The sequence below is a fragment of the Drosophila teissieri genome, chromosome 3R (assembly GCF_016746235.2).
Source record: "Drosophila teissieri strain GT53w chromosome 3R, Prin_Dtei_1.1, whole genome shotgun sequence".
In the NCBI taxonomy this organism is placed as follows: domain Eukaryota; kingdom Metazoa; phylum Arthropoda; class Insecta; order Diptera; family Drosophilidae; genus Drosophila; species Drosophila teissieri.
The window spans coordinates 31,252,890-31,277,928 of record NC_053032.1 but is presented as its reverse complement, the minus strand read 5'-3'; the positions used below and the strand labels follow the sequence as shown (position 1 = coordinate 31,277,928).

General features: G+C 44.3%; 5 protein-coding genes across 5 annotated transcripts; 2 read left to right on the top strand and 3 right to left on the bottom strand.

Moving 5' to 3' along the window:
* Positions 1-15: 15 nt before the first annotated feature.
* On the bottom strand, positions 16-2,446 carry LOC122620229 (carbonic anhydrase 2-like). The gene is made up of 5 exons (XM_043797602.1): positions 2,291-2,446; positions 1,758-1,864; positions 1,068-1,158; positions 749-1,011; positions 16-505 (listed from the first exon to the last, which is right to left on the bottom strand). Exons 1-5 carry the CDS (start codon positions 2,355-2,357, stop codon positions 137-139), a joined length of 897 nt encoding a protein of 298 aa, XP_043653537.1. The 5' UTR covers positions 2,358-2,446; the 3' UTR covers positions 16-136.
* Positions 2,447-3,566: 1,120 nt separating this feature from the next.
* Positions 3,567-5,116, bottom strand: LOC122619664 (protein spindle-F). Its single transcript, XM_043796723.1, has 2 exons — positions 4,250-5,116; positions 3,567-4,185 (listed from the first exon to the last, which is right to left on the bottom strand). The coding sequence occupies exons 1-2, from the start codon at positions 4,974-4,976 to the stop codon at positions 3,818-3,820; spliced, it is 1,095 nt and encodes a 364-aa protein (XP_043652658.1). The 5' UTR covers positions 4,977-5,116; the 3' UTR covers positions 3,567-3,817.
* A 232-nt stretch (positions 5,117-5,348) lies between these two features.
* LOC122619666 (methionyl-tRNA formyltransferase, mitochondrial) lies at positions 5,349-6,621 on the top strand. Its single transcript, XM_043796725.1, has 4 exons — positions 5,349-5,583; positions 5,640-5,964; positions 6,022-6,184; positions 6,242-6,621. The coding sequence occupies exons 1-4, from the start codon at positions 5,408-5,410 to the stop codon at positions 6,604-6,606; spliced, it is 1,029 nt and encodes a 342-aa protein (XP_043652660.1). The 5' UTR covers positions 5,349-5,407; the 3' UTR covers positions 6,607-6,621.
* LOC122619665 (39S ribosomal protein L32, mitochondrial) lies at positions 6,602-7,398 on the bottom strand. The gene is made up of 3 exons (XM_043796724.1): positions 7,262-7,398; positions 6,967-7,206; positions 6,602-6,910 (listed from the first exon to the last, which is right to left on the bottom strand). The coding sequence occupies exons 1-3, from the start codon at positions 7,344-7,346 to the stop codon at positions 6,648-6,650; spliced, it is 588 nt and encodes a 195-aa protein (XP_043652659.1). The 5' UTR covers positions 7,347-7,398; the 3' UTR covers positions 6,602-6,647.
* A 284-nt stretch (positions 7,399-7,682) lies between these two features.
* Positions 7,683-24,414, top strand: LOC122619189 (all trans-polyprenyl-diphosphate synthase PDSS1). The gene is made up of 8 exons (XM_043795947.1): positions 7,683-8,656; positions 17,746-17,922; positions 18,181-18,320; positions 18,661-18,802; positions 19,381-19,470; positions 22,034-22,165; positions 22,315-22,509; positions 22,954-24,414. The coding sequence occupies exons 1-8, from the start codon at positions 8,441-8,443 to the stop codon at positions 23,173-23,175; spliced, it is 1,314 nt and encodes a 437-aa protein (XP_043651882.1). The 5' UTR covers positions 7,683-8,440; the 3' UTR covers positions 23,176-24,414.
* Positions 24,415-25,039: the final 625 nt, after the last annotated feature.

Genomic DNA, 25,039 nt, shown 5'->3' with positions numbered 1-25,039 from the left:
TGTACTCGCACCGTATCTGATCTGATTTGAAACCCCGAGACTGGAAGTGGCAGTTCTTCGAACAGTTTAAATAATTTATTCGCCTTAGGAAACTACAATAAATAAATACGGAACTTAACGTCTAGCTGCAGTAGCATCACTTGCCCAGGTAGGCACCACTCAGATCCTTGCCCACCCTGTAGAACACTGGGCGTCCATTTCGCGGCTGGATGTCCCGGAAATTGTTGATGAGCCTGTGCCCCTCGGAGTCGCGCAGCTTCCAGAACTTCGACACCGACGAGTAGGGCACGGGCAGCACCTGGGAGAACACCGTCCAGGTGACGGCCTGCTCGCAAAGCGGCGTGGTCAGGGATCCGCGGTAGGTGAAGAAGTCCCGGGGATTCAGGTTTCCAAGCATCTGGCCCAGACTCAGCCCACCCGGTATGGTGGTCTTCGCGTTGTACTTGGTGACTCGCGGCAGTGCACCCATTACTTTGCTCAGTCCGGGAAATATGCGATTGGGATTCTGTAAAAATTACAATTCACTATATTCACTCTGAACTGTATTGTTTTTCATTCAAATGACTGATTCATATAACGCTGAAAGAACAATCACCCCAAAGTGACGTATCGACACGTTTGTTTTTCTCCGGCCAATTTAGATTTTCATTTCAGCCCTCTTTCTGTACTTCTATCGTTGCATCACGTTGGCTTAGATTGCTGGTGGTTTCTGGGTAGCAGAACCCCCCATATCACCACTTCCACTTACCTTTACGATCTTCAGCATGACTCCAATAACAGCGATGCCATCTTTCTTGTTCTTCGCCTCATCGATGTCTTTGTACTTGGCATTTCGGTGGACAATGTGCATTTCCACGTCGAAGCGCTGCTGGTTGATGGAGTGCTCCGATCCGCGGGAGCTTGGGGATCCCCAGTGGAAGTGGAAAGCCTCGGCCACATACCTGCCTTTGAGCAGACCGCCGGTTATGAAGGGTCGGTTGCCGTTAGCAGTTTCTGGTATCTCCACGTGAGCTGCCGGGCAATTAGTAGTAGCTTTCGTTCAAAACCCATATCGAAAGACAACCCACCTGTATGTCCATTATTGAGCAGGGTGATCGGTCCCCTCAGCTTTACGTCATAGTTTCCGAATACGATGCGCGGCAGTGGGACGATCAGCGACTGCCGGATGGTATGACAATATATTATTAGTTATTATTAGTTATTGAAATAAATTAGCTTCCATTTTGCACGCCCATTACCCCCCGTAATGCAAAAAGTGGGAAAAGTGGCGCCAAAAGAGTTCCCGATTGTTCACTGGTTACATACTCGCATAGTATGCCAATTTCGGGTATCACTTTCCGCTGAGAGCAATGTTGTAAGCCCATTATGCAAGCAAATTGGCTGGATAATAGTGCCCATCATTGCCAAGTTATCGTAGTTGCCTTTATTAATTTTCATACTAATGCATCACCAGTTGCTGGTTTCAAAGGTTTTCCTATGACAAAGTATTATACGCGTTCTTGGGCGATTTTGTTACGCAGTAACAGCATTTAAGTAGATGCGCATATGAAATAGGGCTGAGTTTTGGCACGCATAATTAATACAAATTTGGTGATACACATTTTTAATTTAATTGTTTTCTTTTCATCACTGTTAATTGGTCTGAAGCCGAAGACGAACAAACTTTTTGGCGGATTAAATCATTTCAGACGGAAAACAAAGGAATTCCAATCATACAGGGTATCATTTCGCATACTTCTGCGGTATTTACTACTTACTTTTTGAACGTTTAGTGAAATGGGCGATTGTCTTTCCCCCGCAGAACAAACTCCGCCCCAGTTCTGTCCGTTCGTCTCGTAATTCCAGTGAGATTCCTCCTTATGATCTACAAGTTTCGAATTGAAGAAAATGTTAAGTCCGAGACGTTTTCACTTTCTTTCAGCCATCTAGCATCTGGTGTCTGGTAATCCTATTAGCCAAGACCGTGAATAAATTCACTTCTGTTTTCATTCGATGGAATTAGCCGACTCTCTCATTTCTTGAACCCAAACAAGGTATGGCAGAGTGATTAATCACAGTGGCTTACACAATTAATTGGAATTGGCTTCATTTCTGAACCCTTTCATACTTTTAAAACAATTTCTTAATAACTTTTAGAGAACTAAATAAACCATTAAATAAGTGATTGAACCGTATTAAGTTATCATACGACTAATGTGACTTAACAAGTAGCACTTCCTGTTATTGAGAGCTAGTTTTGCACTTTTTATCACTCCATACGATCTGCATTAAGATCTGGGATCCAAATTACCATTCGATGTATGCTGATAGGCGAGTGGCAGCAGTAGTAGAAGCTTGTGAAAGGCACTCGGCTGCATTGTGGCAGATCGCAGATCGCAGATGTGATTGTTCTGACTATATGATAGTACTTATGAATAAACTAAATAGTTGATTCCCGCGGACGCGTGTGTCTTTGTATTAAAATTCGCGTTGTTTTCGATTTTACATAATTCATGCGGCTCGAGTGTGCGGGAGATATGTTGGCCCTTATGATGCTGCTGCCACTGCGAACTGCGAACAACTGAAACGGCCCACAAATACCACGATATCTTTTATAGTTTGGAGGGGTACGCGGTGCCCACGTATACTTGGCTTGGCGTCTGGGGAGTCGGTGGAATGGAGTCGGCTTGGAATCGTATCGGAATCGGATCGGATCTGAATTCGACACCTAAGTGGCGCGTGATTAGCGGCAAACGGTAGCAACAAGTGGCAGTCTAATTGCAGCGCTTGGTTTTCGAAATGATAAATGATGGATCTAAGTTGTTGCTGTCTGCGCAATATGGACCAATAAGAGCCAGGAAAATCCAATACTGGCTGGAAATGCGGAAAAGATCTAGCTAAAGTTGGCTGAACTCTTGCAAATTCTGTGCACATTAATTGGTGAATGGCTGGGTTGCCAGTTGTACCGCACACATGTATCTTCTAGATAAGCTTCCAATCTGATAGTTGGTTTTACTATCTGTGCATTTCAAAGTAACGCAATAAAGTATCCACGGGAGCTGCCACGCGCCTCGTCTTAAAAATATTTAATTTATTACATAAAATATTATTAACGTATTAGCATACGCCAAGTCAAATTTGTTGCTAACAAGCTTAACTCCTGCTGCGATCCATTTCAAATGCATTTAAAGAAAGTAGCGCTGACCACTTGCATTTGTATTGTTATCAATGGCAAATCCTATGGTAAAAAATTTGGCAAATATTCGCATTAAATCGGTGTTTCAGCCAGATTAGGCACAAGCTGCCAGTCGGGTTTCGACTACGTCATAGCCAAAAAAAGAGGGAAATCCTCTGACCAGTTACAGCATAATGGCTGCGAGCTAAACTTCTTTGTCGAATGTTCCACAATTCCCTTAAGGTGTGTGACTCACATGAAAGCGCCAATTAGATTGGATAATGACCACAAGCGATGGAAACTTCGTTCGTCAGCATTGGTAAAATAATATTTGTCAGCGCGAATAATGTAATATTTATGTTGTCCACGTCGATTTCACTTTCCAACTAAACAAAGAGAACGGCTCAACTTATTTTCAGGCTTTTCATTTAAATTTCGTATTTGTATTTCGTATTCTGTCACTAACAACTAAGTATTCATGCACACTCCGCAAGTATTATATATGTTCTAAAAGTATAATGTCGCATAATTTTGATACATGATCGCTCAAACGTCTTATCAATAGAAACGTAACAAGCGGCTTCTGCGCAGTCAAACTGCTTCACATTCCTGGGATTGCCCCTCAGGTCAGAGTTCGGTGGCGAAGTAAATGCGCCTACTGGGTCAGAAGTCGCCCACCGCATGGGAAACAAACTCAAACTGGCGCTCCATGCTGTTCTCCGATTCCAACTCGAGTGCATCATCGATGAAGTGCATCTCGACGTGCTCGCGGAAGGCATTGAAGGACACTTGGCTGGAATACTGCTTGCCGCACATAGGGCAGGTCTTCTCCATTGCATCGGCTGCATCTGCTTTGATTTTCTCTTGTATGATATTGATTCTCTGGCTGGGCGGCGTTCCATTGTGTCCATTGTGCTGGCTCTCATAGTTCTTCAGCTCGCTAGTCAGGCTGTCGTCCGTTTCCAGACTTTTGTCGGCCATCTCCGGCTTTTTGAAGGTTTTCTGGGCACATTCCGGACAGGGCTTCAGAGCTGCTTGCACATGAAAATGGCGTTAAAAGTTGTTTTTTACCATAAGTTCCAATTTGAAACTTACCTATACGACTTTCTAGTAAAGTCAGAGCCGAACTGAGCTCCTGCTGCTGCTTCATGGCCTCGCGCCTCATCTCCTGCAGTCCATCCATACATCTTTTGGCATCCACATTGGCATCTGGTTCACTAGTGGTTTCATCCACCTTTTGCAGGTTGTAGGGGTAACCCAGTTCCTCACTACTGGCACCGAAGTCATCCAAGGCTATTTCCTCCAGGCTGAGATCCTTTATGCCGTCGGAGAGCATCTTTTGGCGTAGGTGAGGATTGGGGGAGTGCTGCGTGAAGGTCTTGGAGCGCACCAGGTTCTGGTTTTGCTGGGCACGCGCGTCTGCTGAGCTGGTCACAGCGTTTAGCTGCTGATCCTTGGAGATCTGCGACAGGCGGGACCAGAGGCGTCTGTTCTCGTTGGACACCATGCCAATGTGCTCCTCCAGCTGCTCCTTTTGGCGCTGCAGCTCAGAGACTTGTGCTTTCAGGGAGAGGACATCCCCAGTGACCCCGATTGCGTTCGCAGCTGGAGCACCTTCTGACCTGCCGGAGGCTTCCCTCAGCCGCTGGTTCTCCTCCTCCATGCTGGCCACGCGGCGCTGCAGCTGGATGCACCGCTCCTTGATCGTCTGCAGCGCCACTTGCAGTGCGTAGTTCATTTTGTCACTGGAAGGGGTGTTTGTGGATCCGGAAGTGGACGTGGAACTGGCCATGGGTGTGATTTTGGAAGCAGATGCCTCCATGCTGGATTACTAAAGTTCCCTGGCACTTGGCATCAAAGTAATCGCCCAATCGATCCGACAAATATACGTTTTCCTGTAAATGTTTGATTTTCCAAATTTTTTATTGCGTTCTCATTAGTAAGACCGTGCGAAGAACTTCAAAAAATAATGAACAATGTACCGATATTCCGCAACCTTGAAGGCGGTCATGTCAAGACAGAGCACCTTTTTAAAGTTGACAGAATTTACCTTGCTTTATTTATTAAAAGCACAATGACTCTTAGTCTTATTTAGTAAAACCATTATTTGCATAATTGACGACGATAGTTTCTCAGACGCAACAGGTTTCACTGTATCTCAGCATTCTTGTTACGTTATTTGATAGTGTGACCAGCTCACTTCGCGAACAGCTGTTTTTGTTTACGCGGCATTATTATCCAACAAATTTTCCGATGTTTTGCGGCAAGAGTTTAGTCAATAATTTCTACAAATATAAGAGAAAAGTGTGGCAGAATGTAAGCCCAATTGTGCAGCGCTGCAAGGGAACTTACCACCCACCCAAAATTCTCTTTTTCGGCACCGACAACTTTTCCTTACCCAGCTTACAGGCGCTACACAAAAACTGCGGGTAAATGTGTTAAACAATAATTGTAAAGTAGTTAATATTATTTTCTATTTGCTTAGTGACCGCTTGGGCGTTGTAACCTCCTTCAAAAGTCCCGCCAACTGCGTGAGGAGCTATGCGGAGAAGGAGAAGCTTCCCCTGCAAAAGTGGCCCATAGATCCATCTGTGTGTCTCAAGTTTGATCTGGGTGTTGTGGTTTCCTTTGGCCACCTGATTCCTGCTAATATCATCAGTGGATTTCCCAATGGAATGATCAATGTTCATGCTAGTCTGTTGCCCAAGTGGCGGGGAGCTGCTCCCATCATATATGCCATCATGAAGGGAGATGCCAGCACTGGGGTTTCCATCATGAAAATAGAACCTCACCGCTTTGATATCGGTGCTGTAAGTTCATTCTTTTCTTACCATCATGTCAAGTAGGGTTCACGGCTTATGCTTTAGATTCTAGCTCAGCGTGAGGTGGCAATTCAGCCCAATGTCTTCATGCCGGATTTGCATGCATCCTTGGCGTCGTTAGGTGCCGATTTACTTGTGGATACTGTGAACAACCTATCAGTAAGACTTAAGGAGGCCCAACCCCAGGATATTACAAGGGCCAGCTATGGTAGAGTTTATTAAAGCATTTCGATAACCTACATGTATAACCCAATTTTCGCTTCAGCTCCCAAGATCACCAGTAAAATCACAGAAGTCATCTGGTCTGAGCTTAGTGCCTCTGAAATATACACCCGTCATAGAGCTTTGTATGGCTACAAAAACCTCACCACCAGCTTTTTGGGCAAACAAGTGCAGCTGCTGGAGTTGCGCTTACCGGAAAAGCAACTCCCAGTGCAAGCACCTGGTGCTTTTAGCTACCTGAGGAAGGCGAGATCCCTGATAGTCGGATGTGGTGAGCAGAGCCAGTTGGAAGTGCTTCAATTACGCGTGGAAGGCAGAAAACCTATGAGTGCCCAGGACTTTAACAACGGCTTCCTGAAGCAAGCAAGGTGCTTATCCTTTACAGAGAATAAACTAGCATCAATTTGATAACGAACGTGTGGATTTAATGCACAATGGATGCTTAGTATCTAGGCCAAGTCGGAGGGCTTGACTTCCTTGGTTTCGGACAATTGCTGCGTGGATTTTTGGAGCAGATTCTTGGTGAACCACATGGGACGAGGCTTCTTCATCTCCACGATGCGTTTGTTTTTCAGATCATCCGAGGACTGTTCGGCCTTCTCGCCCTCATATAGAACGATTACTTCCTTGTCCACGGGATCGAGACCCAGTGTCTCCTGGATTTTCGACTGCATGAGCTCAGTCTCCTTCAGGACCTTTTGGTAGCAGAAGGCTGCAAGAGTAACCTTAGCGTGAGCTACCTCTTTTTATAGTTTTAAGGGTACTTACGACAAAGAACACCCATCTCGTGGTCATGGCCACATTGCAGACATGAGCGGATGTTCCTCTTCTCCCGCAACGGCTTCCAATTGAATTCCGGATACCCGAACTTCCGCTTCAGGCGTTTCTCCACGGACCTCCTGTGTTTTGGAACAGCCCACAGCATTCCGTCGCCAATGAGCTGCTTCAAACTGAATTCCTGGGAGGATCTATGGCTGTGCTCATGCTGAAAACCGGCCAACGCCAGCGCTGTGTAAATAGTGGGTAAGTTGGTGTAATTTTAGCTTGAGCTGGTACTTCTCACCAGGCGGGTGTCCTCCATGTGGCAGGAACAGGCTCTCCAAGTTCCTAAACAAGTTTGTAATTGATAAAAACAAATTTCTAGACATCTTAATACTCCTCTTCTAAAATTTACGTAAACGTGATTGGAGATGCGCAAGAGTAAACAGCTGTGCTATCGATATGTTTACTTGGAAAACGTAAGTCACAAAGTTGGTTCCACAATCTAAAAAAAAATCCAATAAAGAACAATTGTATGTTAATATTGGGGCAGATACCTACCACTAAACATTTTATTTTATTAAACAATTTTTAAATTTAATAACTATATTTCAGCCAACTTCCGTTTGAATATTGCCGTCTTAGCCGCCTTACGTACCCACCTCTAGTGATACGCTTTAGCCGGCCGCCTTGCGTCACCGCGCACGTTGCAACCCTAAACAGCTGTTCGCAGCAGCTGTTCTGCACTGTTACGTCAAAATAAAGTAGTGAAAAGGTGCAAATTGCGTGCGAGTTAAATAAAAACTATTTCCCAGGCCGGAAAACGCGTTGCCATCGGGATCTTTGAGCGGCCCATTTGTTGCGTAACATGACGCCAGTTGTGGCGGCACCGAACGGTAGTGGCGGCCTGGCCATATGACCTTTGCGAGCAGAGCTTGAGTCCCGAATATAGCCCGCAAAAATAGTGTGACCCACAGGTAAACTGGGGTCATCCACACAGACCTCGACCTCCAGTGGCTGCAAAACCGCGTGGCTGCTTCAGCCACCAAAACTCCCGTTCAAGTTCAAGCCGAGCCGATCGAACTTACCTTCGTGAGCGATCGTTTCCACCACAGTGGGACGGTGGGAAACCCACCACACCTGACCGCGCGCATGCGCATCGATTCAAAAGTCCACAAAAAGCGAAAACACTTCGCTGGAGCTGCTGAAGCCAAACGCAAGCAAACCGCGCTTCGCCGTCGCCTCGAAAATCGCCAGTCCATCGCTACCCCGAAATCGCATCACGAAAACGCGCGTTTTTCCAAATCCTGCGAGCCTGCAACACAAACAAACATAAACAAAAACGCACTATAATGCTGTGCACCTGTTGAGTTCTGTGCCCGTGTCTCGTTCAAGCAGCTGCATCCTACCCTTCCCACAGCGAAACCAGCGCATAAGCCCTGCTACACAAATCACAATCCTCACAACCAAAACAAAACACAAAATGGCCTGCTTGAGCACTTCCGGTCGCGTCGTGTGCGGCTCGCGTCGCCAGCAGACGCACAAGCTGCTCTACCAGCTATTCGGATCCCGGCCAGGATATACGGGCCCATCCTCCACCGCCACCGGATTATTCAGTCCACCCAAAGTGCAGCAGCAGGCCGCGCGACTCTGCCACGGATTAAGCTTCAGCTTGGGCAAGGATTACCCCGATCTGCTGGTAAGTTCATTGTCGCACGAAGCCTACACAGCGAGAAAATAGCTGTTAAATGATGCAAGTAGTTAAAGTGATAATGAGGAAGGATATGGGAGCATCTTTGTTGATCCTTAAAGTAAAGGAAGTAAACTTTATGTACTTTTGTAATGCGAAGTAGCAAGTGTGTAATATTATATATCACTTATTGAAATAGGATTACAAATATTTAATAGTAAAAATGTCGCTTGATTTTCTCCCAGTGCAGAGTGCATTGGCTGCAAGCCAACTCTTTTGGCCGCTAATGCGTCTGCGTGACTTTGGCTTTTGCTGTCCGCTTTTCTTTTCTTCGCTGCAAAGCCAAAAAGAAAATGAAAGTGAAATTGCTCGCTGCTCGCTGGCAGTTGGTTGTTGGTTGTTGGCCGTTGCTTTTGTGCAAGGAGCGTGAAAAACAACTTGTTGCGCCCACAGTTGCAGTGGCGTTGTTGTTGGCGGAAGCTGGCGCATTTATTTATTATTGTGCCTTGGCTTTTTTACCACTTGCCGAACGCCTCTGTTTTTGTGTTTTTCTCCGTTTCATTTCCATGTGTTTTTCCCCGCATTTTTGCAAGGTGAAGTTTTTCATCTGCCTCTCTTTCTGGCCCGATAATTATGTCTCTTTCTGGTCTGTCTGTAGTTTGTCATTATTTTTATATCGTTGACAAGTCGCTAGTCTGTAGTGTTTTTCTTCCTTTTTTCGTTTTTTAGTTTTTCATTTTTCATTTTTTCTCTGAGTTATGCAATTTCGCTAGCTGCATTTCGAGCTCTGGTTTATTGCTCGTATTTATCAATATTTATCGCCCGCGTTGTTGATTTTCGCGCTATTTGTGGCGCCAATAAACAGCTGATTGGGGGGCCAGTGCCCCCAAAACTGTGCTCCATTTCTCCCCAACGCGGTGCCCCGTGTCGTATACGTAATATGTGAAGTGGTTTCTGTTTTGCGATGTGTCGAACAAGCGGATTTGGTGCTCCTTATCAGTCGGGGGAATACTATCAGTATTTTGCCATTTCATTGGACTGATTAAGTATTGTTAACTATGGCAAATACAGTGAACACACTCTAAGGAGTAAGCAAGGTACTTTAAATTACAATTTATGGGAATATTTCTACATAGCCTTAGTTATTTAATATAAATGTTTATTTTCTCTCATAATACCTGATGGATAATGCTTACTGTAACAAATAAAACGATTAAAATGCATGCAATCTTCAGGCACCTGGTATTTGAATCCCATGAATGACGCACTCAGTGCAACAAAAGGGTCGTAAATAACCGAGCTCATTATAGAGTTATGGAGTTATTTGTTATTTGCCTTCCTAGGTCATATTTCTTTGGGGAAACATCTCCAGCCTTTGTTGTGCCTTTGTTGTGAGTCGGAAAAACCCAGAAGGAACTGCGGGCAATTGTCTTAAAATTCAATTGGCTAGTTAAGCCTTCGGCTTAATTGCTTACTTACTCACTTATGTATGCCTTGAGTGGGCATGTACATATGCATAGGCCGCGATTAGTGCATCGGTTTCTCACATTTGCTATTTAGTTTATTGTTTTATGGCACGCCATTTAAGCCAACCCATTTAGTTGGTAGTTGGGGGTGGGGGTGGGGTAGGGTGGTGTTCGGGAGTACGACTTTGATTTAATTGCTTTGGCATTGCGAATGCACTGCATTGCATTGAGTTGAGTGCAGTTTGTGCATTGGCTATTTTGGCGGCCAGCCTTGGCTTGAACATATTTATTTGCATTAATATGGCCGCACTTTGGTCGCTTTTTGGCTATATATAAAACAAAGGTTAAGTGCTCGTTAATTCACTTTAATGCCCACCTTTGACACCCGTAAACTAGACCTTGCTCCGAAAGGTTGGGAGTTTGCTGTTGGCTCCCGAAAATGTGACTACCTTTATTTTTGGTACACTAATAACTGGGCTAATTTACCATCTTAGAGATAAATGTGTATTTTATGTTATAGCTAACAGTACTATAAGCCATAAATGTATGCAGTTCGGTGCCCAATCATATTGGAAAAAGTTTGATAATTTTGTATGCAGTTGTCGTCATCGAATTATTTATGCATTTTAGTTGTTTAAGGCGCTTTTCTGTTTCATTTCGGAGCCGAATAAAAATTCATTCAACGCCAAATTGGATGTGTGCCCAACTGGCAGCCACACAGCCACAAAAAACACAAGCACAAGCACCTGGAAACTGATACGTTCATCTATCATAGGTAAACAATAAACAAAACGCAAATAGAAAGCGCACGTCGCAGCCAAAACCAAAACCAAAAACTGAAAACCGAAAACCGAAAAAAAAAAAAAACGCCAACTAATAATAGTCGGCAATAGCAGTCGTAGAAGAAATTCACTTTTAACGGTTTCTTTGACTTTCTTCTTCATTTCATTTGCCAAGCTGCCGAGCGAGCTCTCCATTGTTTTGGCCAAAAGAAACCAAAGAAACCGGCCAAAAAGAAAAAGAAGTCCGACTCTTTATCTACTATATATGCGCCACACGATTTTGGCAAGTAGCCGATTGGCCAGCTCTTAGTATTCGTTATCTCTGCCCCGCATTGGTTTCCAAATCATTTTCATATTTTCCATCGCTTCCGAATAAAAACTATTTACCATTTACGTATCACTTTCATTGCGAATGCGTGATTTAAGCCGCGAGTTTGGCGTTTGGGCCAAGTCTTTTAACGCCAGCGTGTGAATTCGATGGGCTGGCGGTGGTGGCCAAGTTGGCGGTCTTCAATTAGATTAGAGAGTCTGTGGACGGTTAGATGTTTGACCAAGTTGAACGCCGCGCCGTTGGATTGATTTCGGTCGATTCTCCGCGTTTCTTACGCGTTTCCGCTTAATTTGCATGCGAGGGTCTGGTCTCGAGAAAGTGAAACCGAATCTCAACCTGTTTTCATTGAAACTTTTAGAAATTTTGGGCACGCAGTCAATACTCGATTAAATCAGCTGCGATTTGTCACTCGTATCAATAAAAGCGGCATTTAAACTGCGTTTTGGAGTACTTAACCTACTTAAGATAACGAATAAGCATATTTCTTGTACCAAATCAACCAAGACGATACATGTATTTCCCAATTAAAAGGTCTCAGTCCGCATTCCTTTAGGTTGTTTTTCACAATCAGTCATATTCGCTGGCCACTGGTGAGAAAGTGATCATCGCGGGCATAAATATGTAAGAAAGAGCCGAGCAAAAGTGGCAGATATGCTAAAAGATACATCCGTCGTATGCACACGAGATGGTCATATCGTAAATCTCCGCCTTTGTGTCTTCATTGCGGCGTCTTCATTTCTGTACAGCTGTATATCTGTATATCTGTGTTTCTGTATTTCTGCAAAACACTTTCACTGACCCACGGTCCGAGTGGCCGGCCCTGCAAGAAGAAGTCCAAGCCAAAAGATCCCCCCGCATACTCATATTCTCTATCAGCCGCATATTATTTGTGTTTAATGCGCACTTGCTGGTGGCTTAATTGGCTCTGCGGAGCTGGGATGTGGGCAGGGATGTGGCCATGGACATGGAGGTGGATGTGCCTAAGCGGATTGGGACTGGGCCGACCTGGCTTTCAGTCAACCTGTCCCATGCGCCACACACCTGCAATGGTCTCTTTGATCGCTCAGCTCGGGCTTTGGTATTTTTCGGCCCGTACTTGCTGACCCAATTCCAGAAGACGCATGCGTTTTGGCCTGTTGTCCTAAACTGGTTTCGGGTTTGAGTTCGGTTTGGTTCGGTTTTGCTTTGGTTTCGCTATCGGTATTTGTATTGGTATTGGTAATGGTATTGGTAGCGGTGGTTTTCGGCTTTTTGGGCCTTTCTGCCGCATTTCCATCTCTTTCGCGCCAAGTCCGTTAACTGTTAATGATTTCGGCGTTGTTTTCCTTAACAACAAATTTTCGGATTTCGATTTGAAAGCCGTAAAAGAAGCGCCGCCAAGTGCACCGAGAGAAATGTTGCTGAAGAATAATTGAGGCATTTCTATAAATATTACATCAAAAATCTACAAAATTTTTCAAAGACTGTTGCATAAACTAAGAAAGCTTTAGATATAATTAGCTAACCAGCAATATCAGTAGATGGTCATCCTTTTCTCTCTGTGCAAAGGGAGCGGTGCTGGGCGGTGGAGCAAGTTGACTTCGGATAGTTTTGACCAAGTTGCATAACCCGGCCAAAACCCAAAACCAAACCCATCGAAACTGGCCAGCTGTCAGCCCGCATTTCATCAATGTCGCTCATTGGTCGACTTTCCTGCCTCTCGGGTATTCGGCTTACATTGTTGATGTTGATGTTGATGCTGATGTTTTATCAGTAATTATCATAAATTTGACTATCTTGGGCGGCGTTTGCATATGTTTCCCACACTGATTGCCTTACTTGTTCGGAGTGTTTGCCCAACATTCTACCTCCAATCCGGGGCCCTATTAATTGGCCAAGGGTTTCACCTGATTAACATTGGAATTTGGTTAAATGTTTTCCACATTTGACGATGTCGTGTTGCGACATCGCTTGGCCACAAATTGAAACGAAAAACGAAAAAATTAGATTTGCATTTATTGGCGGCACGCGTCGCATTTGCAGTTGCACTTCGGAATTTGTTTTTTTCCCGTCTGCGTTTGCGCTTTTTATGTAATTTTTTGGTTTGATTTACGCCCGAAGTCGCCGATGCAGGATAAACTTGAATTTTCAGGTTTTCCACCGCTAACTGGTTTCCAATTTGTCTGCAAAAACATTTTGCCTTTCCTCGGCGAACCTTAATTTTGGCTGCATTTTAGTGCTTTTGCCTTTTGACAGATTGTTATAATTACCAACTGCACACTGACACCTCCACAAATTATGGTAGGCAACAAATATTTTCGGCCATTAAACGATTTTCACAGGCTCTTGCGGCCTTTTACAATCGCTTGCATGTTGAGGCGTTTAAAAACGCATTCGCCATTCGCCATTCCTTGGGCAGCGTTTAAAGTCGCCTCCATAGGCAAATATCACGCAGCCGCCGCGTTGGACAAGCACGCACTAATTTCAATTGTAAATCGCAATTGCGCAATGTGAAAAGCGAAAAGCGACGGGGGAATTCCGTGTGACTCGATGGCAGATACTTGACTGCGGAAAATGGCCAGCTAAACTGGATCGGAAATCGAGTAGATAGATACCAATTAATGAGTGGAAATCATGTGCAGGCGTCCACTTTTGGGTTGACAACTCATTAGCTCGATAATTCAGCACCATCAGTCCACTTTTATTTATTCGATGCATTTTTGACAGCAACGCAGGAAGTAATTTCCGCTTTAAAGAGGACTTTCATGTTACAATGTACTTGTTTAACTCAAATGATCAATATTAGTTTTGTTAAACTCCCATGTGAGCAACCATGTTGCCTTTAACTTTTGACTCGGCGATTTGCGGACTTCAATTGGCCAATCGATGGCAGTTGTCACAGTTTCTGATGAGCCCCATTGCGAGCGCAATGAAACCGTGACGCATTGTGGCCTGCGCAATTGAGACATTAGCAAATAATGGCGATACATTATGCTAGCCACTGGAGCTACTGCATCTCGGTGGGGTTTCGGATACAGAAGCGTTCTCAATGCCGCGCTGAGCACTTTGTCAAATACAAATTGCCCAGTTTGGAGGCAAACACTCGGCCACTTTGGCATTCACACTCACTTGAGCTCGGTTGCCTGCGGTGTGATTGGGTTGTTAACACGCATGTTAACCACTTGCCAGCGAACTTGGCTAATGAAGAAGCTGCCGCGGCTAAAATCGAACGGAGAAATTACAAAGCCAATCGTTACCGCCTCCCCTCCCCCTTCAACTTGTTCCCCTTGTTGGCCCACAAAAGCGTTGGTTATGTCAGCCGTGGCAATACAACCGCACGGCGATGACAAAAAGGGAAAGTAAGTCCAAAGCCCCGTCTTCGCGGCCCTCAGCTGCTCACTTTCTTGGCCGTGTCTTGTGTCCGCATTTGGCCAATACCTCGCTGTTGGCCGCTTTTGGCCGCTTCCGCTACCGACGGCCTGTCATGTTCGATCGTGGCGGCGGTATTTCTTTTCGGCCAGCCAGAAAAAGAGCAATTAAAATTTTTGGGAAACGCCGACAGCTGGGCTTGCCGATTTTCCCAAGGTCGGAGGAGTTTTATTCATCCTTACCACTCATATTAGTACATTGTTGCATCAAAAATGTCAGCAAGGTGAAACCAGTTAACACGGCTTGTTAGCAAATTAAGTTTTCTGCTAATTGCGTCCTTAGACTCGCATAATTTGTAAATAAAATGAGGTAGCTGACGACTTGAATGTTCTACGCTACGCAACGTGAGCACAAATTTGTGAGTTGGCCATAATTGAATAGTTTTCGAGTCGCAGGTGCTAAGAGTTATACATAGTACTTCAAATCGGCAGCCATTAAAATAGCTACATGCAAAGGTAATTTTCGAGCTTCGCATATGGCCATATTGAATCAAAATGGCCTACGATGCCGCATACAAATGGCCCAAAGAAACTGAGCGAATTCCGGGCCAAACAAGAGCAAAAATGGCAGAAATCGCAAAAATCGTAACAATGGGAGTCTCTGCACAAAAGTGAGTCGTAAAGCCATCAATAAGCAATGCAAAATGTCGCAATTTCCCCGGTTTTATGTGGGGCTTTCAATCAAAACAGACATCAATCAGTGCGAGTTTGGCCTGGCACTCGAAAGTGTTTAAATACTTTCAGCCGTTAATTGTCTTCATCTTCAGTTGGCAACACCGAGTGGGCTGGGCTTTGGACTGAATTGGATGGTACACATCTGGAGAGGATTATGTCGTGGGAGCGCCCTGCGGCGAACATTCCAGTTTTATTTCCATTTTCATTTTTATTTGGCTTTTGGCACTTGCCACTTGTCCGTCGATATTTGCACACTCCGCTAAATGCTGCAATTGCTTTGATCACTGCGCCCATTTGTGGTAATTTTTCCACAATTAAATTAATGGCTACGAAAATGCGCGTATTTAAATGAAAATTGGCAGAGGCGCCGCCGGCCACTAAGCAAATAAAAGTGAATTATTTGCCGCACTGCAAATTGCGTTGTGCCGAAGAGATCGTTATTATTGTTTCCTTTCGAATCGACGTGAAAGTTGGCTTGCCAATGGCTGCGGCTCCTCTTTTGCGGCCAGTTGCATGTGGGCCACAAGGAGGTTAAACTGGATATCTTTCGCCGTTCGGTTGCGCCGACTAATTGCGGCTTAACCCACTTATTGAAAAGTTACAATGTAGAGAGGTTTGTTTACCAAGTATGTGCATCTTGACTTTTCTAGATATTTCGCCATTTCCCCGCCCGGCTACCAGTTACACAATATGCCACATTGAGCAGACTGCGTCCAAGTCCTCGGTTCGTCTTCAGCAGCCAAGTGCAACGAAAGAGTCTACTTCCTATGTGTTTACTGCAAATGCGGCTGCTTTTTGGCTTTGTGCACGCAAAACGCTCGCCAAACTCCAGTTGTAGTTTGCATAGCGTAGTTCACTGAGATCTTGGGGTGAATAGACACCCAGAATTAGACGCAGATCATTGACCTGGCTTCATAGTCGGGCATTTCATCCATAACATGAGCAAGTGGCCAACGGCAAGCAGTTCAATGGGTTTAGAGGCACTTAAAATCCGTTCGGCTTTCGTGGGCACCTGTGAAAAGCATTTTACAATGCTTAAAATGCTTAAAAGTCATTCAACGTTTGCGGCCAACTCGGAATGGCCACAATTAAATGCATTTCTGCACGTTTCATTTTTGTGTTTCTGTTTCTGTTATTTTTGGCCTTTGCAAAATGATCAACTAATTTTAATTTGGCGCACATATTATTGAAAACGAAAGCCACCGCGACTCGAATTTAATTGGATTTCTTCCGGCTGCTGCTGTAAATTGTGATGCGTCGATTTTGTAATAAGCCGCTTTCTACTCGCCAAAAGAAAAAAGGCAACAGCCAAAGGCAAACCAAAGCCCATTCCGATGTTTATGACACATATTAAATATGAAACTGGGTCATTACAAGCTCTTTTCAATGGTCAACAATTTGTTTGGGTATTTTACGATGCTGTGCTGTGGGCCCCCCTTCGAGGTTCGAACACCAAAACCGAACCAGTTTGCTATCCAAAAAATCCCACACGTGTATTCCCCACCACGCAGATGATGATGATGCTGGAGATGCCGATGATGATGCTGCACAAGATGCGGATGAAGACCGCTGGCCAAGGGCGGCAAGTGATGGTCATTGGCCCGTGGCAGGACTCCACTCCACGACCACAAGTGGGTCACACAGTCGAAATGGCCAAATGTTTGGTGGTGTAAAAGTTGCTACCTCCGCTGACAGCTGGCAACTTCGAATTTACATGTTATCACGCCAGCATGTGCGGCGCTTTATTGACAGACTGAGAGGCTGACTGGTTGATCGGTTGATTGGATGATTGGTTGATAGGCTGACTAGTTGACGGGCTGCACAAGAAGCAAACAAGTGCACACATTGCATAATGGCACATGAATGCATTTGAAAAGAAAATCGATTGAAAAGCCATGCACCGGGAGAAATTATAAATGCCTGGCTATCATATGTTTGAGTGATCAAACTTTGCGATAAAGAAAGTGTAGGTTTCGCAGTTTTTTCTCTGTGTGGAAAATAGCACCACTTTCTGGCCGCAAACACGACAATTTAGCAGCGCGTGTTGCTCGCTTTTGTCTGGGCAACAAAAGGATTTGTGGTTTTAACAATTCAAATTTTGGCGACAAGGTCAAGAGTCGCGCGAGGGCGTCGACAATCGACTTCAATTAGTTGGCCATTTACGGTGGTTACAGCCCAAGACTGTACACTGCCACTGCAATTTTCCAGTTATTAATTTTTTGGCCAAAACGGAAAACAGAAAATAAAAAACCGAAAACCGAAAACACGCCGGTGAGCAAGGCGAAACTTGTTAGACGCGACACAGCCGCAATTGAAAGTTGTTAAGTGACTTGTTTGCTCCATTATTATTCACACTTTGTTAGTAATTGCAGCCTTTACCCGAAATCGCTAACCGTTCTAACATTTTTACCATTTTTACCCTTTTTCCAACTTCCAGCAAAGTTCCCACAAGTGCAGCCCCACACTGCAGTACTCGCCGAGCTCCAAGGCGAATCTGAGGCAGCACAGCTCGGTCCACACACAACAGCCAGCAGGTCCTGTGAGGGAGTTCCAGATCGATCCCTACATCATCCTCGACGACGACCTCAAGTACTTCTACGACGATGTGAGATATGTGAGTGCTTAGATGTATAATTCCTGGAGAGTACTTCCAAAGATCCTTATTATTAAATGTATCAAACTAAATATGCTAATATGCCTTTGGAGTCTCGTCAGAAGTTCCATTCTGTTGTCATCGATTAGATGGTTTTTTCCTCGAACTAAGGGGATTTTTTTTCGCGCCCCACAACACAAATATTTGCATATTCAGACCAGATTCCACAGACCTACCAACACAACTGACTGATTCTCCCTTCCCGATCTTCTTTTTTAGCTACTCAAATCGGGCACATCCCAGCCAGAGTTGGACACCATTGCCAGCTATTACTTCGATGGCCAGGGGAAGGCTCTGCGACCCATGGTTACCATGCTGATGGCCAAGGCGATAAACTACCACCTGAACAACGAGTCACAGTGAGTACTTGCAATTATCAATTTATTAGTTATAACCAGACTTTACAAGCCGAATATTGGGGGTCATAAAAAAACACTGCAACTGTTGCTGATTTTATTATTTTCGAAAGAAGGTTAATGCTTATTGCTTGACATATAAGTATAATCAGCTTAAGACAAACACTCTTGTAAAGTAGTATTTAAAATGTGGCTATTACTTGCACAAGACGTTGCCGATATTTCTCTGTGTAGACGAGTGCAATTGATTAGCACGGTTTTGCGAAATGAAATCACTCATGCGCCTGTAGTTTTCGATTTCTGCCCTAATCCCAAATCATATGTCTTCCTATCGCCTTGACAGCCAATTAGTACACAAACAGCGACAGATCGCCCTCTTCTCGGAGATGGTGCACTCGGCCAGCTTGGTCCACGACGATGTCATCGATCAGTCGGACTTCCGACGCGGCAAGCCCAGCGTGAATGCTCTTTGGAACCACAAAAAGGTAAAGATTCAATGTGATACGCGATAGGTAATATATGTTATGTTATGTGGCATCATCGGTGCCACCGATGTTTGCCAGAGCCAAACAAACAAAGCCAAACACGCGCCCAGAGCCAATCGGCAACCATAGCAGCCAAATAGCCGAACAGCAATCATTCAGGCCCAAAGCCTGACTTTGACATCAATTTGTTGCGTATTTCGATTTGAAGTGTTTATTGACTTTGTCAACATCTATGTGTCTTGCATCATTTGAAAGGCCTCAAAGTCGCATGGCGATGCCTCTTCATCGCATTTAATAATCGCTCCCAAAATAGTTCCCTTTCGACATGTCTTCAAATTAAAATGCACAAATTAATCCAATCCAAACCCATCTTCACCAGAAGCGGACATTTCTCGCCTCTGATTGTATCGCCGCTCATCTTAGTCACATGTCGGTTGGCTTTTCTTCTTTGTAAGCCATCTTGCTGTTGACTGTTGGCCGTTAACGTTGCAACACATAACTGTCCTACGGCGATTGTGTTGGCCGATCTTTTGTTGTTGTGGCCGCTTGTTTCTGACCATGTCTCATCGCTTTTACAGGTCACAATGGCTGGTGATTATATCTTATCGATCGCCTCGATTATGATAGCTCGTCTGCGCAGCGATGATGTGACGATCGTGCTGAGTCAGGTAAGAAAACTTTCAGTTGCCAGGATATGACTAACTATACAATCAAGAAACGACCAACAGCTTATAATTTAAAGATCACTGTTCAAAAATAACTTTACTGCTTAAAATTCTAGCAAAAGTCTTATAGTTTTGGCACCCACCACCGAAAACAAACATTTGCACATTTTATGCTGAGTTAATTGCCAGAGCAAACTCGAAGTTTCAGCAAGTTACTTGAAAAGGGTGTACACCTTAAAAACTCCCGGATTCTGGGGAAATATTTCTTTACCTAAGAACAAGCCTATAGTTTTTGTTAAGAAAGTACGTAATCGCATCAGGTGCCAAGTTTCACACGATTGATGGAGCAGCTGCGGGGAACGTTTTGTCTTGAAATGATGAAAGTTTCTCGTTCTGTTGACTGGGAAACCCAAAACCAGTTGCCGCTTTTAATGGGGCACAAATCAACGGGCCTGCAAACTTCCTGCGTCCCTGGAAGTTGGTTCCCCAAGGTTCGCCCTTCGCCAGAGTTCGAGAAACTCCACAAAAAGCGGCATTCACTTTTCATGAGCCGGAACTTTGCACTCGTGTCCTTGTAAATGCCACATTCCGCAGAAATACATACTCGTACCCATCGCTACACACGTAGTTCCTACAAATTTCAAATTAGTCACACCTGCCAATTTCACTTTCCGCGGCGTTGGAGAGTGAAACTAGATCTGCTGCCCTGGAAACCACGAATCTCAGAGCTCCTCAAGCTCCCAGCCTCCCAGCATATTTACACAATCGAAGCCAAGTTAATAGCCAAGACAAACACGATAACTTGCCTACGTTTTTGGGTTACACATTTGGCGTTTTCTCAATTCGCGGCGAAAAAAACATGCGTAACACCTGAGCATTGAGGATTGGCCTGAAGATGGCCAAAAGGTGCGGCCCAGACACTTATCCGCCGCTATTTGCCCATTTCATTAACCCGATCTGGGCGATATCATACTCGTGCGTCTATCGCATAATGTGGCTCATTTGCTCATTTGCATTCCGAACACTTTGACCCCGCCAAAATGAAACTTTCTTCGCGATCGTGAGATCATTCGTCTTGAAACTCGAAACTAGTTCTAAGCCAAACTGGTCCCCACTATTTATGTAAATTTCTCTGGGCTATGAACAAAAGAGCTAAGAGTATTTTTCTACTTGTCAAAACAGTTAAAGATTACCAACTCAAATCTGTACGACTAAATATTAAACATTGAATTTAGAGATATATTCTAAAGCTTCTAGTAGTTTGTCCAACTAGTTTGGTAATCAAGAAAAGATCCTCAGAAACCAGATTCTTTTTGTCCAAAACTTTGTATTCACACAACTATTTTTGTCACTCGTTTGTGGACGACTTTTTGCCAGTTTCTTTCATCTACGGCAATCTACAATCTTCGGCATATATTTATCAGATTTTTCACATTAAATATGCCGTGCACGTGTCTGAATAAAATCAGCGGTTTCTAAGCCGTCGGATGGCATTAACAAAATGGGTAGAATGTCCGTCTGCCTTTCAATCAAGTGAATTTATGACTATTCCCGCCTTTTGGGCTAATCCAAACAGTTACCCGCTGGAAAGCCCCACATGTTGATGAACAATTTATATTAGGCTCATAGGCTGTGAAGAGTACATAACACTTAATTGTCTTCAGTGTATAATCTCTGAAAATAACTGGATTGGCGCCGAATTCCACTTGTCGGAAGCTTGCGATTCCAAAAGAAAATGCCTGGCAAAGTGGTTTCGAGGCTAAAGCTTTGTTTGCCCAAAAAGTGCACTCGATTCCGCGGCCGCTGCATTTGGTCTCATTTAGCTGCTTAAAAGGCGGCATTGTGTTAATTTCTGTGGCTCCAAATGCACTTGTTGGCCAGGTTGTTAGAGCACACGCACTCGTAGTTGGCGTTTTGTCCGTGTTAATTAACATTGAACGTCCAGCAGTGGTCGGTGGAATTTGGCCGGGCATTTTGGCCAGAAACTATTGGCCACTTATGGCCGCCTCACCTTGAGCTCCTTGGAAACGGCCATTTTTCACTTTTCAGCGCCCACTATTGTTTGCCAATGATTTTGACAACTGCCTGTGAATTTCTTGTCCGAATCAATGAAAATGCCTATTCGAAGGCGAATCGAAGGGCGTGCCACACAGCTGATGAGCAAACAGAAGCGGCGATAGCCAAAAAATCCATCTTCTCTGGAGATCTGAATGAAATCTTGTTTGCTAGATTCATTTGGCACAATTGTGTTTGCTATTTGCATTCGAGGTTTTAGTCAAGCGGAAGTTATGCACACACACGAGCGTAGCAAAGGCTTTATAGCGAGTAGAAATGTGTTCATTTTTAGGGAAAATATATTCAAATGTTATATTTGGAATATAAATGATTTGGAAATATAAATGATATAAGCAACTGAAATAACTCAGTTCAACAATTGTTGCTATCAGTGTAGGGCAGACATTGCGAATTGCGTAATCTGCGAGTGGAAATCCCAGGGCGAGAACAATTGAAGCCATAACCATTTACTGTGACATATTTATGGAGCATTGTCCGTAATCCCTTGCAGATCTTGACCGATTTGGTCCAAGGCGAGTTCATGCAGCTGGGCTCAAGGGAGACGGAGAACGAGCGCTTCGCCCATTACCTGACCAAGACATACAGGAAGACCGCATCGCTGATCGCCAATGCACTGAAGGCGGTGAGTATTCATTACCATCATGCGAGCTGAGCCAAGCTAAGCCGTTTAATGCGGCAATTAGTTTGCACGCAGTCCAGCGTCATTGTGCCCAATCCCCCTGCAATTTGAACTGATCTTGAACCCAACTATTCTACGACTCTCTCCTGCAGACCGCCGTGATTGCCCAGGCCGACGACAACGTGGCCGAGGTGGCCTTCCAGTACGGACGCAACATCGGCTTGGCCTTCCAGCTGGTCGACGACATGCTGGACTTCGTCTCCTCCACCGAGCAGATGGGCAAGCCGACGGCGGCGGATCTGAAACTGGGTCTGGCCACCGCCCCCGTTCTCTTTGCATGCGAAAAGGTGAGTTCAGTATTTCCTTGTTAGCTTGCCAATAGATCTAAGCTGCTTCCTTGTGAACAGAGAAAAGTGATGATAAAACATCATTAATATCACCATCTATCAAAGCATTTTGATGACAATCATTTGTCTCTGTGCATAAGTAAGCCAGATTGAGATGACTCTTTGTCCACACTTCCAATTGCTATGCATCCAAAGTGGCTTCCCGCCGTCGCCATGATGATGTATGCATGATGGTGTCGGTGGCGGTGAAGGTGTGATGATGTCATGTGGGTGGGTGGTTGGCTAGATGCGCAGATGATACAATGGGTTACAGACCCACTCAATTGCCACCGATTACCAATGCCCATTTGCTATGCATTCCGCGAGCTGCGCACGCGTGCAGTGCGTTTAAAACTGCAAACTGCATAGCCTGCATAATTGAAACGCCTTTTCCGTACATTCCAGTACCCCGAGCTGAACCCCATGGTGATGCGGCGCTTCAGCGAGCCCGGCGACGTGGAGCGGGCCTTCGAGCTGGTGCACAAGTCGCACGGTCTGGAGCAGACCCGGTTCCTGGCCAAGAAGCACTGCAACGAGGCGATACGGCTGGCCCAGGAGCTCACGGAGTCGCCCTACCAGAAGGGCCTCCAGGTGGTCGCCGACTTAGTCATCAACCGCATGAAGTAGAGCCGCACTCCCGTGCACCCTAACATAAACCATACCCGTAATGCAATAATAATAATAATAATAATAGTGTTATGTAGGCCCCTCGATGTTTGGATTAAGTTCTGTTCAGCCGGCGGGCTACGTTGTAAACAAGAATTATTATTTAGTTTTTAGGCATTTGTTGTTGACACTGTAAATAATTGCATAAACAAACCTAATCAACACACACACACACGCTAAACGGCAACGTTCGCTGTACATACATAACTACGAGATGTTCAATGAATTTTTGACAAATTTTATATGCAATGTTTTTCGACAAATTTATTTATATGTATAGAGAGCGAAATATGAGCCAAAAGCCAACTAAAAAAGAGAAACGAGCAAATTGTACAAACATTTCATCAAATAAACGAATTGAAATGGGTTGCCAGCCGAGCAGCAAATGAGGAATCTAAGGAATATATAAAGGAAAATGTTTATTAGTCAATGCAACAAAGAGAGCCAGTGTGTAGAGCGATATTTTTAATACAAACCACGAGGAAGCACGAGGAGCATAATTGGTTTATTTTATATTAATACTTGATTTAGGGCATTTCATGCCTAAATGGTTCAATGGTCATTGCCTGCACTTCGTTTCAAAATCTCCTCCAATCGCACAAACATGTAACTTCAAGTGGAAAGCCCTTAGCTTAGCTGGATTAAATAAAAAGTTAATAATTAAATAAATTTGAACCATTCGCGCATGAAATGCATACTATAATATGTTCGTTCTATAAGAAAAGTAATGAGGATTGTACGTGGAACAATGCTGCCCAGTCTTAATTTTAATTCTTTCTTCTCCGCCTCTAATGCAATAGTAATTTAAAAGACATTTCAAACGAAATCGAACCGCAGACCCCATTTCGAAATGTTCTAAAACTCTATTTAGATTAAGTTTTTATTTTAATTTATGAACACAACCTCAGTTAAGTTAGTCAGCGAAATTCGTTTTTTTTGTCCGTTTAGTTTCGATGAGAAATCATTGGGCTCCTTTACAGCCTGCTCTACACTGAAAGAAAGGTACATGAAAGATAAAATACAGAAGTTTGCTGGCGAGTTGATCAATTCAATCGGGTGCTGAAGACGATATACCCACATATTTTAGAGTGCGAACGAGAAAATATAGTAATGATACAGATGTTGATATTGATACTTGTAATTACGATATTTGTATACTTAAAGAGATGAATAAAAATTCGATTTTGTAAAACAAACCAACTGCAGATGATTTTGCTGACAGTGCAAGTGAAGTAGGTCCTGAAAACACTCCACACATGCGAGTAACTTGTAACTATGCACGGTATTAACCACCGGGATGACCTAGTGAAATAGTTGTGGACTTGGCCAAAGTGGCTTATGTTGCGACGGGCATGGCTGAAACCGAAATGGGGGCAAACAAATAAATTTGGCAGCGTGAGTTGGCTGAAAGCGTAGCTGCCACACGGGGCGTATGAGCAATGCAAGCTGCTTAGGCTTTCAAGCGATTGGCATTTTAAAACATCAACAAGTTCCGTATTAAATGGCACGCAACACTGCAGTAGCCTTACTTCTGCGACTTATTAAAACAGAGCATCACGATTGGGGTTAAGCCAACGCAGCCGTGGCATCATTTTCTAGGCAGCATAAAGTCAATATATATTTTATGTCCAGGCAGTCTGGCAAAGTGGAGCAAAGTGGAGCAGGCAAACAGCGCGTCTAACTGGCGAAATATTTAAATAGCCAGACCAAATTAGCTGAGGTCTCCATATCCGTCCATATCCTTCGACTCGTCTTCAAGGACAGACGACCGAGTTGCGCCTTAACCTAGGTTATAAATAGTCGGGCGTGCTGCCTAGACAACCGA